The sequence below is a fragment of the Silurus aristotelis genome, assembly GCF_946808225.1.
Source record: "Silurus aristotelis genome assembly, chromosome: 24".
Lineage (NCBI taxonomy): Eukaryota > Metazoa > Chordata > Actinopteri > Siluriformes > Siluridae > Silurus > Silurus aristotelis.
Window position 1 is genome coordinate 13,171,028 of NC_139597.1, and position 20,185 is coordinate 13,191,212.

The 20,185-nt window shown below is 39.3% G+C and overlaps 1 protein-coding gene across 3 annotated transcripts in view; it reads right to left on the reverse strand.

Moving 5' to 3' along the window:
• Positions 1–261: 261 nt before the first annotated feature.
• The window catches only part of usp6nl (USP6 N-terminal like), an 89,360-nt gene continuing 69,436 nt past the window's right edge, over positions 262–20,185 (reverse strand). For all 3 annotated transcript variants that reach the window (XM_083528395.1, XM_083528393.1, XM_083528394.1), the window contains 8 exons: positions 17,012–17,121; positions 16,594–16,642; positions 14,589–14,709; positions 14,208–14,302; positions 10,978–11,043; positions 10,337–10,436; positions 10,089–10,241; positions 262–5,264 (listed from right to left, as the gene is read on the reverse strand). In XM_083528395.1, the coding sequence (XP_083384521.1) occupies positions 4,030–5,264; positions 10,089–10,241; positions 10,337–10,436; positions 10,978–11,043; positions 14,208–14,302; positions 14,589–14,709; positions 16,594–16,642; positions 17,012–17,121 (1,929 nt within the window). In that variant the 3' untranslated portion in view covers positions 262–4,029. The remainder of the gene's footprint in view (positions 5,265–10,088; positions 10,242–10,336; positions 10,437–10,977; positions 11,044–14,207; positions 14,303–14,588; positions 14,710–16,593; positions 16,643–17,011; positions 17,122–20,185) is intronic.

Below are 20,185 nucleotides of genomic sequence, written 5' to 3' on the forward strand. Positions count from 1 at the left end.
ACTGGCGCTGGGATAAACGGCGACTTTGAGCTTTGATCTTCATCTTCCAGTTGTTTCCGGCAAAAAACTCACGTTCGAGGAGGGCAGTTGCACAGCTCCCAATGAACACAGGACTTATGAAGATCGGTGCTCCCTGTGCCTGCGCGTGCAGCCTTGTGCTGCCATCTGCTGGCGTGTTCCAAAACTAGTTTTGACACTTTTTCTGCATGGACAAATGCTCAGAATATACAATTATCATCATTAACTTGGACATTGAAACGATTTTAAATGACAAACCCCTGAAGGGATTCTTTTATTAGACAAAAAATATTTTTGATCATCAAGTTGCATTTAGTAGTTTAAACCAAAGGGAAAGTAAGGAAAAAACAACAACCTTTTGATTTAAATAATCAAAACTGAAACTGTATCAAAATGCTCTGTTCTTTTAACAACACGTACACGCGCACAAACGCGCACGCACACACACACACACACACACACACACACACACACACACGCACACAGGCCTGAAGTAGCACTAATGATATGTGGGTTGGTTGGGATATACGAGTCAGCCTGAGAGTTGTGCTTAGTAGATTCCACATGAACTGTAGGTCTGTATAACAGCATGAATATTATGCAGTTTTAGTGTCGAAGTTCGTGTAAAAATATGTTGATGTTATAAAAATAAAAATGGAAATGTGATGTACAGTACATTGCCATTAAAAAAAAAAGTGTTATAGTAGTCTGTTTGGTGAGGTGCTGAAATACTGAGTGTGTGCAACAGGTACGAGACTCTTCATAATAAGTTACTATCCAGTGAGACGGCTAGACATATAATACAGCATGGGCTCTGTTCTATTCAGACTGTACACTTCTTTGCTTCTAAACACGACCTGGTGAATCGCAGCAGCACTCGATGATCGGTAAAAGTCTTGTGGGCGGGGAAACGCAGCGACTACCGAGAAGGGAGCAGAAGGGGCCAGTTGAGGAGTGTGTATATGTTACTACACACTCTATACATACATCCAGTATATTTATAATCTCTCTTAGTATAAAAGCCAGAATCTATGTTAGCAGTTCCAGACTGCAGGCCATTAGCTTCCAGGCTAATGCAGAGGAATGTACTGATTTAAAAGAAACAATATTAAATTGCACTACTTGCACTAATGTAACTTGATAGTTCACCTGAACTAATATAAAGAATTTCTTTTTTCCACAAAGCCTTTGTTGTGTTTCATTTCTCCTGACAATTCCACGAGTAAAAAATGAGATCAATTTATCAATAAAAAAAAAGGAAAAAAAATTCGTTTGTCTGACTTTACTTCTTGCATTTCCATCGTTATTTCTCAAAATTCTGAGTTTTTTTTTGTTGCCAGCCGCCCAGTGCCACCCCCTCTGTATTGCCAGAAAGCTTTACACATTAAAAATTAAATAGAGCTACATTCAAAAGACCGATCTTTAAAACAATGGATCAAATCATAAAGGACTATTTTTCGATGTGGTTCCACAAACAGTGAGATGATGTTGCTACTGGAAGAATAGCATGGTATTGAACTTGCCTCCAGTTCCTGAAGAGAGCTCAGGATAAAGTACTCAGAATTGGCAGAAATACAGTCGGAATTGCGAGAAAAAAAAAAAAAAAAAAAAAACAGAATTGTGAGATAAAGTCACGATCAGGCAAACTTTTTTTTGGTCTAAACAAGCTTCCATAAGTATCACTTGCCAACACAATTGCTATACTGTTCGATTTTTGTTACTTTTTTTTATTTATCTGACTTCAGCACTAGGCCAGATAAACAAAATAAAACAATTAAATAAAACGATACTCTTTGTTTTAAAATACACTTCGAGCTGCCAGTTTATTAGGTACAGCGAAGCAGTCCTTGGTGTGTTCCCTTACCGGGTCCATGTAAAACCCTGCAACAGAGCGTTTCCCTTTAAAAATATGTTCCAAGATAATAACTGATTTACAGAGCTGCGTTTTGTAGCTTTATGAAAGTTCACATGATTCTCTCTCAACTCCTTTCAAATAAAGAATAATGGCCTGGGAGTAGAAATAAAGAATCCTGAAGGTTTTAACTTTCTTGCATGCTGTCACATAGAAAAACGTGCAGCGCCACATGCCATAGTGATTGGCGTATTTACAGCATTCGTTTCGTTCGCATTATGTAAACGCCTGAATTCTGGTGGTTTAAATGTCCTAAATTCAGCAGGAAACATGTGGATTAGGTGCGACCGATAACTGTGGGAGCGAGTGAATCTGGGATCACACACACCTCTAATTAAAATTAACTAATAGACTGGCAGCTTATATATACTATATGGACAAAATGATTGGGACACGCCTTTTCTGGTCACTTGTGGTTCTTCCCCAAACTGTTACTACAAAGCTGGAGGCACACAATTATATAGGATGGTCTTTAAATGTGGTAGCATGAATTTTTCCCTATACTTGAACTAGGAGACCCAAACCTGTTTAGTCATGTCGATGCCCCTGTGCACAAAGCCGGCACCATGACGACATGGTTTACATGGGTTCGAGTGGGAGATCTCTTGCTATAGAGCTGTAAACCTTATCAAACACTTTAGGAATGAATTGGACGCTGATTGCACCCCAGGCCTCATCACCTACCCCAGTACCAGACTTTACTAACCCCCATGTGGTTGAATGAGCACAAATCTCTACAAACGCACTCCAAACTCCAGTGGAAAAATGTCCAGAAGTTTGGAGGTTTATTATAACAGCTATTAGGGGACTAAGTGGGAAATAAGACATCAATCAAGAACGTACAAATCCTATGGTGTCCGCAAACGTTTGTTCATATAGTGTATATTGTGTAAGTGAAATGAATGTAAAAATGACAAAAGATGTAGCTGTTTGTTGCGGTGATAATAAACGCGTTTCGTGCTTTTCTTTCTCTTATAAAGCGGTTTTTGTGACAAAAGCATCCCTAACCTGAGTCTGTGCTGTGCTGAGATTTGGATGGACATTTCTGCTCGTGGAATCCTAATGTCATCTCACTTATGATAACACCTGGATGATTTCAGTTTGTGCGGATGCTCATTGTACAGTACACGATGAGGTGGAACGCATTCAGAGTTCGCCTCTGTCGTAACATACACCTCTCTCAGATCGCATATATATACACATATATATATATATATACAATTGAAAGAAAGAGCTCTCTCCATACTCAGGGAAAAAAAATTGACATCTTTTGTGCAAAAATTAATTCTTTTTTTTCTTTCATCTAATCGTAGATTATTCTTTTTTTTATATCCACAGCCCTACATAATAATCCGAGCTTAAAAATATGTATACAGTATATACATATAGAGATCTGATGTTTATGGAAAAGTAAATTGTTTAAAAAAAAAAAAAAAAAAAAAAAAAAAAAAAAAAAAAGGGGGATTTTTTTTTTTTTTTTTCTTCAAATCATGCTACAAGCATGGTTAAATATGTAAGGAACAAACTTTCTGTACAAGTTTTAAATGTAAAAACGAAAGTGTTGCTTTTAAGGATTTAAGCAAAGAACAATTAAGGAAAAAATATATATATCTTTTGTCAGTTCGTGATGGCTGATTAGTATAAACGCCTGAAGCTGAAGGGACCATCCACGTGGGTTCAGTAAAGATGCTGAGGACAGAAAGACATGTAAACACACATTAAACAAACCCAACACACACACACACACACACACACACACACACACACACACACACACACACACACACACACACACACACACACACACACACACACACACACACACACACACACACACACACACACACACACACACACACACACACACACACACCAGACATTCTCTACGACCAGACATTATACTTTGCATCATTCATTCTCTTAAACAATGTCACTTTTCCAGTCCAAATCTCTTCCTGTCTTTAAATCCATATCTTATTCTAGCTTACTCATTCTAACCACACATTCTCTCTCTCCAGATCAACTTCTCCCACTAGCTCACATTCTCTCAAACTCTTTCAGTCTACTTTCTCAGTCATTCTCTCACTCTCTCCATTTTCTCAGAGCAGCATGGACTCCTGCAAGGCGAAGGCCTCTTGTCGGTAATGAACTCCACCGAACACAGTAGGCATCTGTTTCCTGCCAGCCATGGCCCTGTAGTGCATCATGTTCTCTGAGAGGGGAACTGGTGGAAAGTTGAACTCCTGACCATGGTGTAAAGGTGAGAGCTGGGCATTCTGGAAGCTGGATGAGCGGGGTATCCCACCGGGAGTGCGCAGGGACGGCGCGTCCATGTTCATTTCCCCGTGCCAACCTTGGCCTTGCCACTGCCTCTCATGTCGCTGATCTACGTGACGAGTAGGCTGCCTCGGGAAATGCGCGCTTTCCCCAAAGCTGTCCATGTGACCTACGAGATCGGGATGAATCGGCTGGCGCCGGTACGTGGTGTAGCTGTTATGCATTTTTTCCGGTGAGCGATTTGGAGGTGTGGTGCGTACTGTAGTACCGTATGCCCTTTCGTCGTACACCATTCCATACGGACGGTTTTCCGGCAGCATTTTCGGTGGATAGGGGGAATACATGGGCGTCACGCCACCTGGTGTGTAGTGTAAAGGTTGGCGAGGGTCGGGCATCAAGTTTAGGGGTGGATTTTTAGGAATTCGGAAAGTTGGACCCGTGATGCCACTAGTAGTGGGCCTTGTAGGGCTTCCGTGTCTAACAGATGGTGGCATGTACTGATGAGAAGGTTCCGAAACCTGTGTAAATTCTGGAACGTCTGCAACATCTCCCTCCGACACTGGGACATTGTCGTACTGCGAGGCGTTTGAGCCACGGTTGGAGCCGGGCACGAAACCACGGGATCGAGGGCGGAGATGCCGTGGCTGCTCGCTGGACACTGACATGGCAGGAGAAGAGGGTAGCGTGCCATTGAGGTTGGACTGACCCTCCATCATGGCCGCCAGCCTGCCCTCGGACGGTTTTACCCACCGTGGCCCCAAGTCTCTCTGTCTACTCGGTCCTACATTCAAGTTCTGATTCGACGGCATGCGCAATTTTGCGCTGTCAGCAACCATGGCTTCTTTGGTCCCCTGCCTTTTTTCTGACTTTTTGGGTGTTTCATGCACCGAGTCTTTTCTCTCTCCTTTTGCCGAAACATTTGTTTCTGTGGCTGTGCTCGGAGAGGGCAGAGCCTCCATCCGCCCATTAGCGATATGATTGGCTTTCCCTGGCACCAATCCCTCTGGCTCTGGTGGAAGCTGGCCCAGCGGCTTTGTAGGAAACTCCTCATCTTTACCTATACAGGAGAACATAGAAAAGCTAATCAGGGCATTAAAAAAAAATTATTATCTCATGTTCTTGAACCTTTAAATAAATATTTCAGCATTTTTCAACCTAGTCTCTAAGACTATGCATGCAGTATTAGTGAAATGAGCACTGACAAAAACCTTTAAAGAATAATAATAATAAAAAATAAAAAAAACATTATCAACTGATGTTTCATTTGCTACTTTTTGCTAATTTATAAATATATTTGATTAAATATATATTAAAAGTTGCATATTAAGGTTTATGAAATCCCTACAACTACCTAAACAGGTTTTATGTTATCTACCGTATGGTTCATACTGTAGGTCAGCGGTCCCCAACCCCCGGGCCGTGGACCGGCACCGGTCCGTGGGTCAATTGGTACCTTATTTATTATTATTATTATTTATCTGATTCTAAACAATGTTTTATTTTGGATGTTTTATTTTGAAAAAAGACCAAATTCTCTCCGCCACATCTGTCTATGACTCACTCTTAATGCACTTCATGATGCCTGTCTTACCTACATCCGCTACCTTCTTAAAGAGGCTGCTTCGGCTGGTAACACAATACATTACTGCTAAATTCAAACCCCCAAGCTCGCAAAATGAACAAAAAAATGATTTATCATTATAAATTATGATATTTAGAAAATACCAGCTTTTATGCCGTCGTATCGTTTTATTTTGTTGTATTTATCAGCCACACCTTAAAGGCCGGTCCGTGAAAAACATTGTCTGACATTAAACCGGTCCTTGGCGCAAAAAAGGTTGGGGACCGCTGCTGTAGGTAGATAAAGAATAGGTTGAAAAATGCTGAAATATATCTGAAGAGTTTCATTCCAAAAAGTTGTATTTCCATTTTAATTCCAGATTCATTTGTTTGTCATGAACATTTAAAAACCTGATTAAGTGCTATAACAATACTGCATTCTTTAAATGCATTTCAATGAATGTAAGCGCAGGCATGGGAAAATTCCATTTGAATATTAATATACACTATATGGACAAAAGTACTGGGACACCTGACTTTTCCAGCCATATGTGGTTCTTCACCAAACTGTTACCACAAAGTTGGAGGTAGACAATTGTAGGATGCCTTTGGATGCGGTAGGATGCCTTTGGATGCGGTAGAATAACATTAACCTTTCACTCAAACTAAGAGACCCAAACCTGTTCCAGGATGACACTGTCCCTGTGCACAAAAGCCATCTCCATGAAGATATGCTTTACATAGGTTAGAGTGGAAGATCTCCTGCTATAGAGCTCTAACCCTTTTGAACACCTTTGATATGAAATGGAATGCTGACTGCTCCCCAGGCCTCCTCACCTCACCTACATCAGTACAAGACTTTAATACCACTCTTGTGGTTGAATGATCACAAATCTCCACAAGCACACTCCAAAATCTAGTGGAACATCTTCCTAGAAGAGTGGCGATTATTAAAACAGCTAATAGGGAATAAATGTGGAATGTTCAAAAAGTACATACCGGTGTTTTTAAACCTTGTCCATATAGTGTGCATCTTTAGCGTGTGAATGCTTATTCATTCATTAATCTTTTTTGTAATAGATATAAATTTGAAATAGATTTGAATAACAATAAAATGTAAAAAGATATGTAAATAGATAGTAGAATATAATTTTATATAATTACACAAAAATATATGAGAATGATATACCATGTACAATTGTATTAAATAAATGATTATATTAATGCGTTCAAAATACCAGTGGTTTTCTAAGAGGGAAACTTTTACCGATTGTAAATGCTGAGGTAATTATTATAACAGATCTACACATTTTTGCGAAGAAACTCTTCATCAACCACGTAAACACACGCACGGTTGTTACTTGTAACGTGAGCGAGCGTAATCACTACGTATGAGCACAAAGTGAAGATCTGGTGTGTAATGCTCTTTTTTTTTTTTTTTTTTTGGTGGTGGTGGTGGGAAAAAAAACAAACTCATTTCATCAATCACACAGCTCTGCAGAAAAAAAACGAAACAAAACAAGACCATTAAACTAATACGGAACCAAACGGTGAAGTGTAAGCAGTCATGCAGCGGGGACGTCCTTCAGAGAATCCAAAAAAAAAACAACAAAAAAAACAATAATAATAAAAAATGTTAGTATCCACATTCACTGTGAGGGGGGAATAGAAGTCAAGCGACAGCTCTCACCACATCGAAAAGTACAAGACTTGGGAACAAACATGAATCACAGAAGTCATCAGAAAAATCATGTGGAGGCCCGAATCAAAGACAGCAGGATGTTGAGAAGTGTTTTTCGTGAGCATACAGGTGACACGCAGGTACAAAATAGTCATGTGTGAAAAACAGACACTCACATAGATGATCATGGACCTGGTTAAAAGGTTACTATGTTAATATGTTGTCAACTTTATAATTATTATTATTAATTATGTTTAAATAATAAATATTGTATTCAAGTTACTAGTAATTAACTTTCTATTTTCTTCATCCATCTCTAGAGCTACTTGCATATTACAGTCTGGTAAGATATTATTTTTAGTACACGACAGATTGAGCACCTCCCCATAAAGCTATCCAGGAGACGGACCATTATACTGTCAACTGATAATATGTGGTCTAAAATAGTAAGCACACACACACACACACTTACTAATTACCTAGCTCCATTCACTTATCGCATAACCTCATTCAAACGATCTCATACATCTGCTTTTGACCACATAGCAAAACATTCCTAATACATTTCCGGTGTTTTCGGGTGACGTGGAAAACAGAACACCACAATTAAAAAAAAGGCTTAGTTATGGACAAAAGGACAGACGATAGGATGTGGACGAGCATGAGTGTGTGTTCGTTTTGGAAGGGTGCACAGGGCAAGGCGTGGGACACACAGGAGAATGACTGAGAGACAGACACCGTTGCCCACCGGTTGTGTTTGATGGAGGGGGTTTTGTCCCCTTTTCCAACTGCACTATTGTTGACTGGAGCCGAGTTCAGTTCAGAGGGAGAGAACGAGAAGATCAAGAGGCAGACAGATTAGATAAGACTGGGAAGTTTAGACAAGAAGATCAAAAAAATTCATAAAAAATTAATAAAATAAAATAAAATAACAAATAAAAAAACAAGGGTGAAAGGCATCCAAGAGAAGCGCAGATGACAAAAAATAGAAAACAAGGTGGTTCCATAAGAAGATCAGATAAGAAGAAAAGCAGATAAGAACAAAAGATGATTAGACAAGGAGAAAAAAGTAGATTAGAATTATATTATAGAGTCAGACAACCAAAAGATTAGACACAAACAATTCACTGCATCAGTCATATAAATATTTGTATGGCTGCCTGTGTGTATGAACAATTAATTATACATTACGCAATGTATAAATATTGTTCCAAAGTTCTACTGTCGCAGTAATGAGTAGAAAGCATTCTCTGTTCTCTGTGTGTGTGTGTGTGTGTGTGTGTGTGTGTGTGTGTGTGTGTGTAATGCCAGTGACCATTAACAGATCATTGAACAAAGGGACTTTCAGCAATATCCAAAAAAAATCCAAAAAAGTTAAGAGACTGTGCAAAATGTAAATAAAAACAGATGCAAATCTATTTAGAATAAAACAAAGCAAATGTTTCAATTAAGAATATATACAATTTTAAGAAAAATGTTCAATTTGATGGCTGGGCCATGTTTACCACTGGGTAGTATCTTCTGTCTATATACATCTAGAACCTGAGGAGAACTGTTGCTGAAGTTTTGGGAGAGGAATGTTGAACCATATGTGTCTGGTACATGATTCTAGCAGCTCAGCAGTTCTGGGTGTCCTTTGTTGTATTTTTCGGATTATGATGCGCCGTATGTTTTTAAATAGTAAAAGGTCTAAACTGCATGCAGGTCAGTCCAGTACCCGGACTCTTCTACTACGAAGTCGTGCTATTGTAATAGATGCAGTAAACATTGTCTTGCTTAAATATGCAAGGGCTTCCCTGAAAGAAAAAAAAAGATATTGTCTGGATGAAAGCATTTGTGGCTCTAAAACCTGTATATACCATTCAGCATTGTTGGAGCCTTTCCAAATGTCCAAGGTGCCCATTCCACAGGCACTAATGCACTCCCATACCATCAGGGAGGCAGCTTTTTTAAATGACTGCTGGTTAAAAGCTGGATGATCCCTCTCCTCTTTAGTCCGGAGAACGTTGTGTCTGTGGTTTCCAAAAATAAATTAAATTGTCTGACCACAGCACAGATTGCAATTCCAATTGGCCTGGAGAGGATGGCGGCATTTCTGGATGATATTCATTCATGCCTTCTTCTTTGAATGATAGAGATTTAACCTGCATTTGTTTATAACATAGCAAACTGTGTTCACAGGCAATGATTTCTGAAGGTGTTAATGAGCCCATGCAGTGATTTCCATTACTGGAACCATGACTGTTTTATTTGCATTGCTGAATGAGGGATCGAAGATCACAAGCATCCAATATTGATTTGTGCCTTTGTCACTTATGCAGAGATTTTTTGAAACTTTCAATGATATTATGTACTGTAATAATGAGATATTTAACAGTTTTACAATTATGTTGAGAAACATTATTCTGAAAATTGTTCCACAATTCGTAGACACAGACTTTCATGGATTGGTAAAAATCTTTATTTCTGAGAGACTCAGCCTCTAAAGTGCATAAAATGAGATTTTTGAGATTTGCAAATCACTGCATCGTTTTTATTTACATTTTACACCGTGTCCCAACTTTTTGGAATGTTGTTATATATAACTACAGTATGCCGGTGAAGCTTTCTTCTCACCACGTGTGTGCATGTGGGCGTTACCTGGAGGAGGAAGCTCAAGCTTGATGCGTCTGAGTTCGGACATGGAACTCTGGAGCTGCTCGATTACATAGTCGTCTTCGAAGCAGAAATCCTTCGAGAGAGCAACTTGGAGGAACTCCACAAGGTCCTCCATGGAGAACTTCATCAGAGTCTCTGGACACAGGCACATTATAAACACAACCTTGTATTGCTGTGACTAAATTGTTCTCACAAGGGTAATTTTCGCAAGCACACAGAGGTGCTATTACTTTTGTGGAGCTTGAGGATGGTGTAGGACATCGCAGGCAGAACTCTCTCTCCCTCTAGAATGTAGATGTCCCATATCCTGAGGGTTAACGTAAAAGGGGTCTATAGAACGGGAAAAAAAAAACAACCTTATTTAAGAAAAGACAGACAGTCTAAGTGTGCACTATCTAGGTGATAGGAGGTGATGTCATTGTTAAAAGTTATTTCAAGGTACTTGCAGAGGGCGGAGCCACATTATATAACCCTATGAGAATGGAATGTAAAATAATTCTGTACTATGATGCCTTAAAACAATGGCTCAATCCCTTAATGTCCGTCACTCTATCTTATCCTGTTTCCCCTCACTCTCTCCGTTCATTGATTTCTCTGTCCACCGTTTCCCTCTCTTTGTCTCTGTTTCAGCCTCAAATTATCCATTGTCTTCTGTCCTTTGCTCTGGTGTCCATCTTAATCTCTCTCTCATTGCCCTTGTCACAATCGTTCTTGGTCTATCTCTCTTTCCATCCTTCTTACAGTTTGTTTTACCTTAAAGTCCACCTTAAATGATATTCCAGAAGTTTTCCTGACTGAATTCTAGAACCAGGCAGTCTGACCGCACCAATTTCTGAATGGACTGAGAATGCAGTGTTTGAACGTGTCTTACACGATCCAGAAAGCACTGAAAGAACCACTTCATGGTATAGAGGCTGGTGAAAACCTCCTGGTGGTCCTGTAGAGGGAAAAAAACCACATCTCAATGCACAACTCCATACCCTGTGACATTGCAACGCTACATTTTCTAATGACATTTTCGCTCCTACCATCATGTTTATTTACTCTAGTTTCTATTCAACAGTGTTTACTGCATAGATGGAAGAAAATGTATAGCTCTGCTGCTTCTTATTGCCCTGGGATTCATTTAGAGTGTTAAACAGCTGGCCCATGATATAGATATAGTTATAGATTTCCATGCCACATTTGTATAATGCTATTATCTTGGACAAATTGCGCAATTGTTAAATGTGCAATAACTTGTATAACTATCATATTGTAGTCTGACTTTTTTTCTGCCTCAGAAACTCTTCACTGCTGCAACACATTTCCACAGTATGTCAAAAAGATTGGAAAATCATTGATTACACAGCATATTAAATTAAAAAGCATATTTTGATTTTTTAGACAGCAGTCCTTGTACACCCACAATATACAGTATAAACATGAAGTAGCATCAGCAGTTGGTTACATGAGACTGTACATGCAGGGCTTCCCCCTCATGAATCAGTTCATTCTCTCTGATACACACATACACTGTCCCCCCCCTGAGACTAATGAGCTCACATTTATTATTAATGTTTCCTTTCATCACTTCGCTCACCAATTAATGAATCATCTATCGACATTTAGCTCATCGAGACTGCCTATCTGGTTTTTTTTTATGTTTATATTTACAGCCTTGGGCAGACCCTTATCCAGAGTGACTCATTTATTTAATGATCCTGTTAACACAAGGCCTTTGCTTAAGGTGTTGCTTGCAGAGTCCAACACCTTATACACAGAGATATCACTTCCTCAAACATATGCATGCAAGCAATTGAATAATAAAAACAATAAGTGATCAATAATTATGAATAAAATCTTTCATGATCCTCCACAGGTGTCACTGAAGTGAGGGGGAAGTCATGAATGTCGGTTGTGTCGAATGATGGACAGATTTTTTCACTGATCTGTTTTTTGTTTTTTTTTTATTCTACCTTATACACAATCCTCGGGGAGCATTGGACTTTGAATCTGAAGGTCATAAAATCAAATCGCAGATACACTATGCTGCCACTCCTGGGCCTCTGAACAAGGGTTGTATGAGGGATGGGCGAAACCACGTACCAAGTACTTTCAAGACAAGTATCGTCGATAACGATACCGATACTTCTATAAATTATATCTATGTATTACATGTTTTAATAAAAATTTACTGGTAAAAAAAAAAAAAAAAAGTCATTTTTGTGGCATTGCCAGTGGCGTATCGTTCTTTTGACAAGCTTCTTCAGTGTTAACTGAAGTAATACACCTCCAGATTATGCTTTCTTTTTTTTTTTTTCTTCATGATCGCAGCCATGCACTCGAATCCCCGTTTAAACCTGCGCTGAAGTGCTTTGACTGAGTAAGAGAACAGTACAACAGAAAAAGATGTAGTTCCCATTGACATTCCTATTCAAGTATTATAAATATTTATATAAAATATTGCATATTTATATTATTGAAATATTCTAAACTCACTTTTTTTTTCTTTTTTTTTTTTAAACCAGATTAAAACCGGTTTAAAACCTCTATTTGAGAATCGATCCTTTAGTTACAAATCCAACATTGAAAATATTTAAACTTTACGATTGATCCTAATGGATAAGATTAGAGGTCGATCGATTGATCGAGCGGCCGTTGAATCGGGCCGATTTTTTTGATTTTGTAATTAATTGGCATCGGTCGATTGTGCTGCAAATTGTGTGTGCATCCAAACAAGGAAAACCGGAAGAGCTAGAACTGCGAATGTATAACGCAAGCCGCGTTTACACCTGCCGCGTTTACACCTGCCGCAATCAACGGGTTTGTGTAGCTTTCTTGCAATCATGTCTGCAAAAGCGAGAGCAAGAATGAAAAGTGTAGTGTGCTCATTTGCTAAGCTGAATAGCCAATCAGAGTTTTCTTTCTCATGCAGAATCGGTCAAAAAAACTAGAGCCACCAGTGCAGAACACGCGCAAAAAACCCGAAACCTTCAATTTCAACTAGCTATAGTTTTTTAAACACACAACATTCTGCTAACAAGTGCCCTGATTGGAGAGGCTTGTATTGTTTATTTTGAACAATTTTCAGTATCACTTCTTATTACTTAACTGTTATTAAATATTCAATGAGATAAAGAGGGGGAAAAAAAAAATTGCTCAAACATATTGGCCAAAAATATTCGGCATTACGTTGCCCTTATATCTAATTATGGGCATCGGCCAAAGAAAAACCCTTATGGGTGGACCCCTGAATGACATAAATGTAAGTCGCTCTGGAAAAGGGGCGTCTGCCGAATGCTTTGAATGTAAACGTACTCTTCTATATAATGATGTAATGAGTTTGGAATGAAAATTTCGACAGAAAGTCGCTTTACAGAGTCATTAATAAAGTATCAACTTTTCTCAAATCATCGCTGATGATCTGTAGCGCTCGTTTAAAAGCGTAGCAAATAAATGGTCTCCGGGACGCTTTCGCTGTATGAGGAAATAACCTGATTTGTGGACATAACATTATATATGAGTTAATATGAATAAACAACATTCATTAATAAACATTGGTAGTGTGGTATAGGAAGAAAAACACTTTGGGACATTCAAGTTCCCTTTGGAACACAAAACGCAATTGAAGACTGTTTCTCTCTTACTGCAAATAAATGATGCACTTTGCATTTGATATGACATATAAAAAAAAAAATTCGCTTTTTTCCCCTCAGCCATATGTGGACAGTTAGATTGGGGGCTTCTGCATACACCCCCAGGATCGTATTTTTCTGTTTATACGCAGTAGGGTTAGAGGCAAATGCCACCCTGTATTTTTATGCATGTTAGGATGTACGAGTTGTTTTGTTTGGTTCTTTGTTTCCAGCGCCGTGATTCACTATTTTATGCTCATTGAGCCTGTTTGTTTCTTTGTTTTGTTGTTATACATAGTCCTGTCTCTAACGCATGTCAATTTGTATTATACACCGGAAAGTAAAGTGAAAGAAAAACTTGAACTGGGTCTCGGTTATGCCCTTTCTTTCAACATGCATCCCACCTTATGGGCAGATGTGTGTGTGTGTGTGTGCACGTGTGCGCGTGTGTGCGTGTGCACGCCTGTGTGTGTGCATGCCTTACTAGATGTTGTTTAAGTTTAGGCAACATTTTCTTCAGGATGCCGTCATGATGCTCTTGGAAGCGCAGCAGCTTTGGAAAACCAGGCACGAAGAATCCTGAACACACACACACACACACACACACACACACACCGGTGTGACTAATGTTGCTCGTTTTTATTAGAAATCTCTTTAATCTCATTTCAATTCGAACTATTTGCATGTTGTAGCTCGAGGTATACAAGAAGTACGTGTAAAGTGTACTTTGCATGCTTTGTATTTTGATTAAGTACACGCTGCTGGGAAAGATATAACTGTGTATAATGAGAGTGTATATGTGTATCCTGTATATAAAGTGTGTAGCAATGTCCATGTGTGTGTGTATATGTGCGTGTATGTGTACCGTGCATCGCATGACTCGGACCAGATAGCAGTCTGACCAGAGCCCAGAATGCGTCCTCTTCATTCATATAAATCAGAAGGAGAGCAGTGATCTGGCTCATACCTTGACAATATCCCACCTCCTAAACACACACACACACACACACACACACACACACACACACACACACACACACACACACACACACACACACACACTTATTTATTTATGTGTTTAACACACAACAATACATTTATTTCCTATAACCCATGCATTAGTACATTGAAATAAATGAGTATAATATTCTAAGATCCTGGTTTTGCACTGAAGGGAGATTTCCAAAGTGAGTTCATCTCAAGTACAACTAATATCTGCCTTCTTGAGATTTTCTATTGTTTGAATGCTAATTCACGAGTCTGGGACCGGAGGAGAGCACAAAACCCTGAAACTGTGCACCAGTGAGTTATAAAATCCACTGGAGCAGCTTGACTTGCATGAATTCAGCCATGAATACAAGCTTACGAGTTTGGTTTAATAGGGATATGCAGGTCAAATGACAAAATATAGCCAAAAACCATAAAATCTCTCTCTCTCTACTTGTCTCCAAAGCCAGTGTTATGCATCAATATGAACTACACCTTCACAAGCAGCCCTGTTCACATAGTCATCTTTCACGCCTGTGTATCTGAAGTACAGCAGATGTACCAATTCTGTGACATTTATTCATGTATTTATTTATTTAAAATCTATTTAGCTGAAAAAACGTTGCTATGCGCATATGTAATAGTGAGTAATGCAGACTTTGCATGCAGACACAAGACAAACAATCTTGAAGCCTGTTGCCAGAATGCCTTTGACGCTCTATATAACAGAGCATCTGAAATATGTTAACACACGGCCTGCTTACAATGATGGTTACTGTAGGTAAAAAAATAAATAAATGGGTAATATTGTATGTGTAAACAGAGAAGATGTCCACTAGAGGGCAGATCAACATAATTGGCATTTATCTATCATTTCACAACAACTACATTTGAGAATATCACTCTAGAGGTCACGCTAAAAAAAATAAACCTAATCGTGCAGCAATTCATATAAACTGCACCAGTTTGTTGTGTAAATTTCTTGCCTCCTTAATGTGCTTTAGACCGTCAGCCATCTTGTGCAGAGGAAAGGGTGAGTACAGAGTCAATAGCCCTAGTAGTGTTACTACAACTACTAGACTATTCCCTATTATGGCCAGAAACCCTCAGAATGAGCAGTTCATCATTACTTAAAGAAATGAGGGTCAGCGAACTGATATATCTTGCAAACTTTTAAGGTATCCCCAAGTGCAGTCTCCAAAACCACCAAATGCTAAGATAAAACAGGCTCTTACAAGGACTTTCCCAGGAAAAGGGAAAACCAGGAGCTGCTGCAGAGGATACGTTTATTAGAATTACCTCCCTCAGAAACCACCAACTAAATTCGGTACAATGCATCAAATGGAAACATTTAGTTTAAAAGTGTACATGCTTTTTAAATACATTAAAATGAAAAAAAGTAAAAAAAATCGGAGACTGGATGCAGGAGACGGCGTGAGTCAGGCCTCCATGGTCGAATTGTGGCAAAGAAACCATTACTTCGAGAGAACAACAAGCAGAGGAGATTTGCTTGGCTCAAGAGTGAAGGAAAAGCAGCCAACAAGCACCCAACACCTTAGTGGCTGCTTTGAAGAATCAAACACATAAGACATGTTCTGGGTTATTTAACACATTTCTTGTTATTTTCCAAACAAGTTCTTTCATAGTTTGGATATCTTGGGTATTGATGTACACTGTTGAAAACAATAAAAAAAAAAAAAAAAATAGAATAAGAAATACCTTCGAATAAGATGGTGTGTTCAAACGTTTGACTGGTACTGTATTTACACAATTATTGACCAATTCGTTTTCAGAACTACAATGTTAATATTAGTTTTAATTGAAAAGCAAGACATCAGGGAGTCAGTGATCGAGAGGTTGGTGCGGATGTTGTAGTGACTCACCCTGTTGTACATGGAGTAGGTCGTTAGGACGTGGAACAGGTCCTGCTGCCTGTAAACAAACACACACACACCGGTTTCCTTAATCAAACATAGTCTCTATTAATCAAACATGGGAAACCAGCCCAATTAGCACACATACATAATTAGTTTGCCTGTGTGTGTATTAAAAAAACAGCCATTGTACATTAGAAGTACACACCCTGAGCAAAATGTACTCTACTCATGATTCCCCTGACTGCATCACTTTTACTGTCTCCCCCTTTAAAAATAATTTGTAAAAGGACTGTATTTTCATTTGTCGGCATCATTTCTCTTCATATCATTAACAAGCTTTTACTGCATGCTGAATGATGTGGGTGTGGTTAGGCTGGCACTGTGTGTGTGTGTATGTGTGTGTGTGTGTGTGTGTGTGACGCACTTGACGTCATATCGCCGCATAAACATGATGTGGTCTCTGTATGTGCGGTTGACATCCAGATCTATTTGACGAATATCAGGGGACAAACGTTTTGCTCTCAACTTCAGCTTCTGCAAAAAAGGAGATAAGGGAGAAAAGAGAGAGAGAGAGAGAGAGAGAGAGAGAGAGAGAGAGAGAGAGAGAGAGAGAGAGAGAGAGGGAAGAGAGTAAGAGGGAGATGTGAGAGTGATCTCATTAATTTAAATGAACTTAACTAAACCAACAATGCAGCTCAAACATCAAACTTACAGTGGAGAAAGACAGTCTACTGTGCTGGTAAAACACACACACACACACACACACACACACACGAATTTCACTCTGAAATTAATGTCTATATACTAAGGGTGTAACGGTACACAAAATGCGCGGTTTGGTACGTACCTCCAGTTTTTAAGTCATGGTTCGGTGCAATTACGGGTCCGTTGGGGGGACGGACGCAAAACATAAAATTGCTTGTCGTTTTTTTTTTTATATTTTTTTTTTTTTATTATTATTATTATTATTATTTGTGATTGTAAACATTTGAACAGTTTACATTTTTTAAACAAATATTCCATTTGCCCAAAACAAATCTTATTTCCAGTATGGCGTGAGTAGCCACAGTGACAGTTTTTATCCCCCTGGCATTGTTTTGTGTGTTTTCAAGTTTAATAAGAATTAAAAAATTGCATTTAAAGTGCGAGACGGGGACTAAATAAACTTGCAGTCCGCCAATTGATACGTTTCTGAGAAAAGATTTCGGTATGAATAAGTGTACTGTTACACCCCAAATATATACGGTCACTCAATACACTCATATTTACACACTCGCTCAACTTATATTTACACACACACACACACACACACACACACACAGTTTTACGCTTAGTCATATTTACACACTTGCTTGTACACTCGCTCAAATCACATTTGCACACACTCGCACACACGTGTGTGTGTGGCGCTAGCAGGATTCTTGTGGGATGCAACGTTTGAATAAAGATTTTAACTGTATCTGTAAGACTTAAGAAAACGTCCCCTCAAAATGAAAGGGTGGGGGCAGTCAGTTCAGCACTGAGCTCAGCAAGTGACATCAAGCCAACATGGCTGCTCACAGAATCAAAAAAAAAATTATGGTTATATACTTTTAAAAAATTATAAATGTGACGTTTCAATCAACCAGAATGGACATATTGCTCGTGAAATCTATAGTAATTTCTGTTTAGTTCACTGTTCTGAGGTACATTTAGTCTGTCATAATTATATACAGTGAGGAAAATAAGTATTTGAACACCCTGCTATTTTGCAAGTTCTCCCACTTAGAAATCATGGAGGGGTCTGAAATTTTCATCGTAGGTGCATGTCCACTGTGTGAGACATAATCTAAAAAAAAAAAATCCAGAAATCACAATATATGATTTTTAAACTATTTATTTGTATGATACAGCTGCAAATAAGTATTTGAACACCTGTCTATCAGCTAGAATTCTGACCCTCAAAGACCTGTTAGTCTGCCTTTAAAATGTCCACCTCCACTACATTTATTATCCTAAATTAGATACACCTGTTTGAAGTTGTTAGCTGCATAAAGACACCTGTCCACCCCATACAATCAGTAAGAATCCAACTACTAACATGACCAAGACCAAAGAGCTGTCCAAAGACACTAGAGACAAAATTGTACACCTCCACAAGGCTGGAAAGGGCTACGGGGATATTGCCAAGCAGCTTGGTGAAAAAAGGTCCACTGTTGGAGCAATCATTAGAAAATGGAAGAAGCTAAACATGACTGTCAATCTCCCTCGGACTGGGGCTCCATGCAAGATCTCACCTCGTGGGGTCTCAATGATCCTAAGGAAGGCGAGAAATCAGCCCAGAACTACACTAGAGGAGCTGGTCAATGACCTGAAAAGAGCTGGGACCACCGTTTCCAAGGTTACTGTTGGTAATACACTAAGACGTCATGGTTTGAAATCATGCATGGCACGGAAGGTTCCCCTGCTTAAACCAGCACATGTCCAGGCACGTCTTAAGTTTGCCAATGACCATTTGGATGATCCAGAGGAGTCATGGGAGAAAGTCATGTGGTCAGATGAGACCAAAATAGAACTTTTGGGTCATAATTCCACTAAACGTGTTTGGAGTAAGAAGAATGATGAGTACCATCCCAAGAACACCATCCCTACTGTGAAGCATGGGGGTGGTAGCATCATGCTTTGGGGGTGTTTTTCTGCACATGGGACAGGGCGACTGCACTGTATTAAGGAGAGGATGACCGGGGCCATGTATTGCGAGATTTTGGGGAACAACCTCCTTCCCTCAGTTAGAGCATTGAAGATGGGTCGAGGCTGGGTCTTCCAACATGACAATGACCCGAAGCACACAGCCAGGATAACCAAGGAGTGGCTCTGTAAGAAGCATATCAATGTTCTGGCGTGGCCTAGCCAGTCTCCAGACCTAAACCCAATAGAGAATCTTTGGAGGGAGCTCAAACTCCGTGTTTCTCAGCGACAGGCCAGAAACCTGACTGATCTAGAGAAGATCTGTGTGGAGGAGTGGGCCAAAATCCCCCCTGCAGTGTGTGCAAACCTGGTAAAAAACTACAGGAAACGTTTGACCTCTGTAATTGCAAACAAAGGCTCCTGTACCAAATATTAACATTGACTTTCTCAGGTGTTCAAATACTTATTTGCAGCTGTATCATACAAATAAATAGTTAAAAAATCATATATTGTGATTTCTGGATTTTTTTTTTAGATTATGTCTCTCACAGTGGACATGCACCTACGATGACAATTTCAGACCCCTCCATGATTTCTAAGTGGGAGAACCTGCAAAATAGCAGGGTGTTCAAATACTTATTTTCCTCACTGTAGTTGACCATGTTTTTTCCCCTCCTGGAGGTCTCTATCGGTAAACTCTGCTCAAACAGATCCACTTCCAAAGTGTCTATCTTCAGTAATGCTCCATCCTGTCACCTCATTTAGTCTTGTCCCAGGCCTCTGATAGGCTGCGAACTAGCGAAACCAAATAAGTGCTGAAACCCATAAAGTCATACAGGGCATCCGGAAAGCATTCACAGCTCTTCATTTTTTGTGACAGATCTGGGGAAGGCTGCAGAAAGATTTCTGCAGCATTGAAGGTCCCAATGAG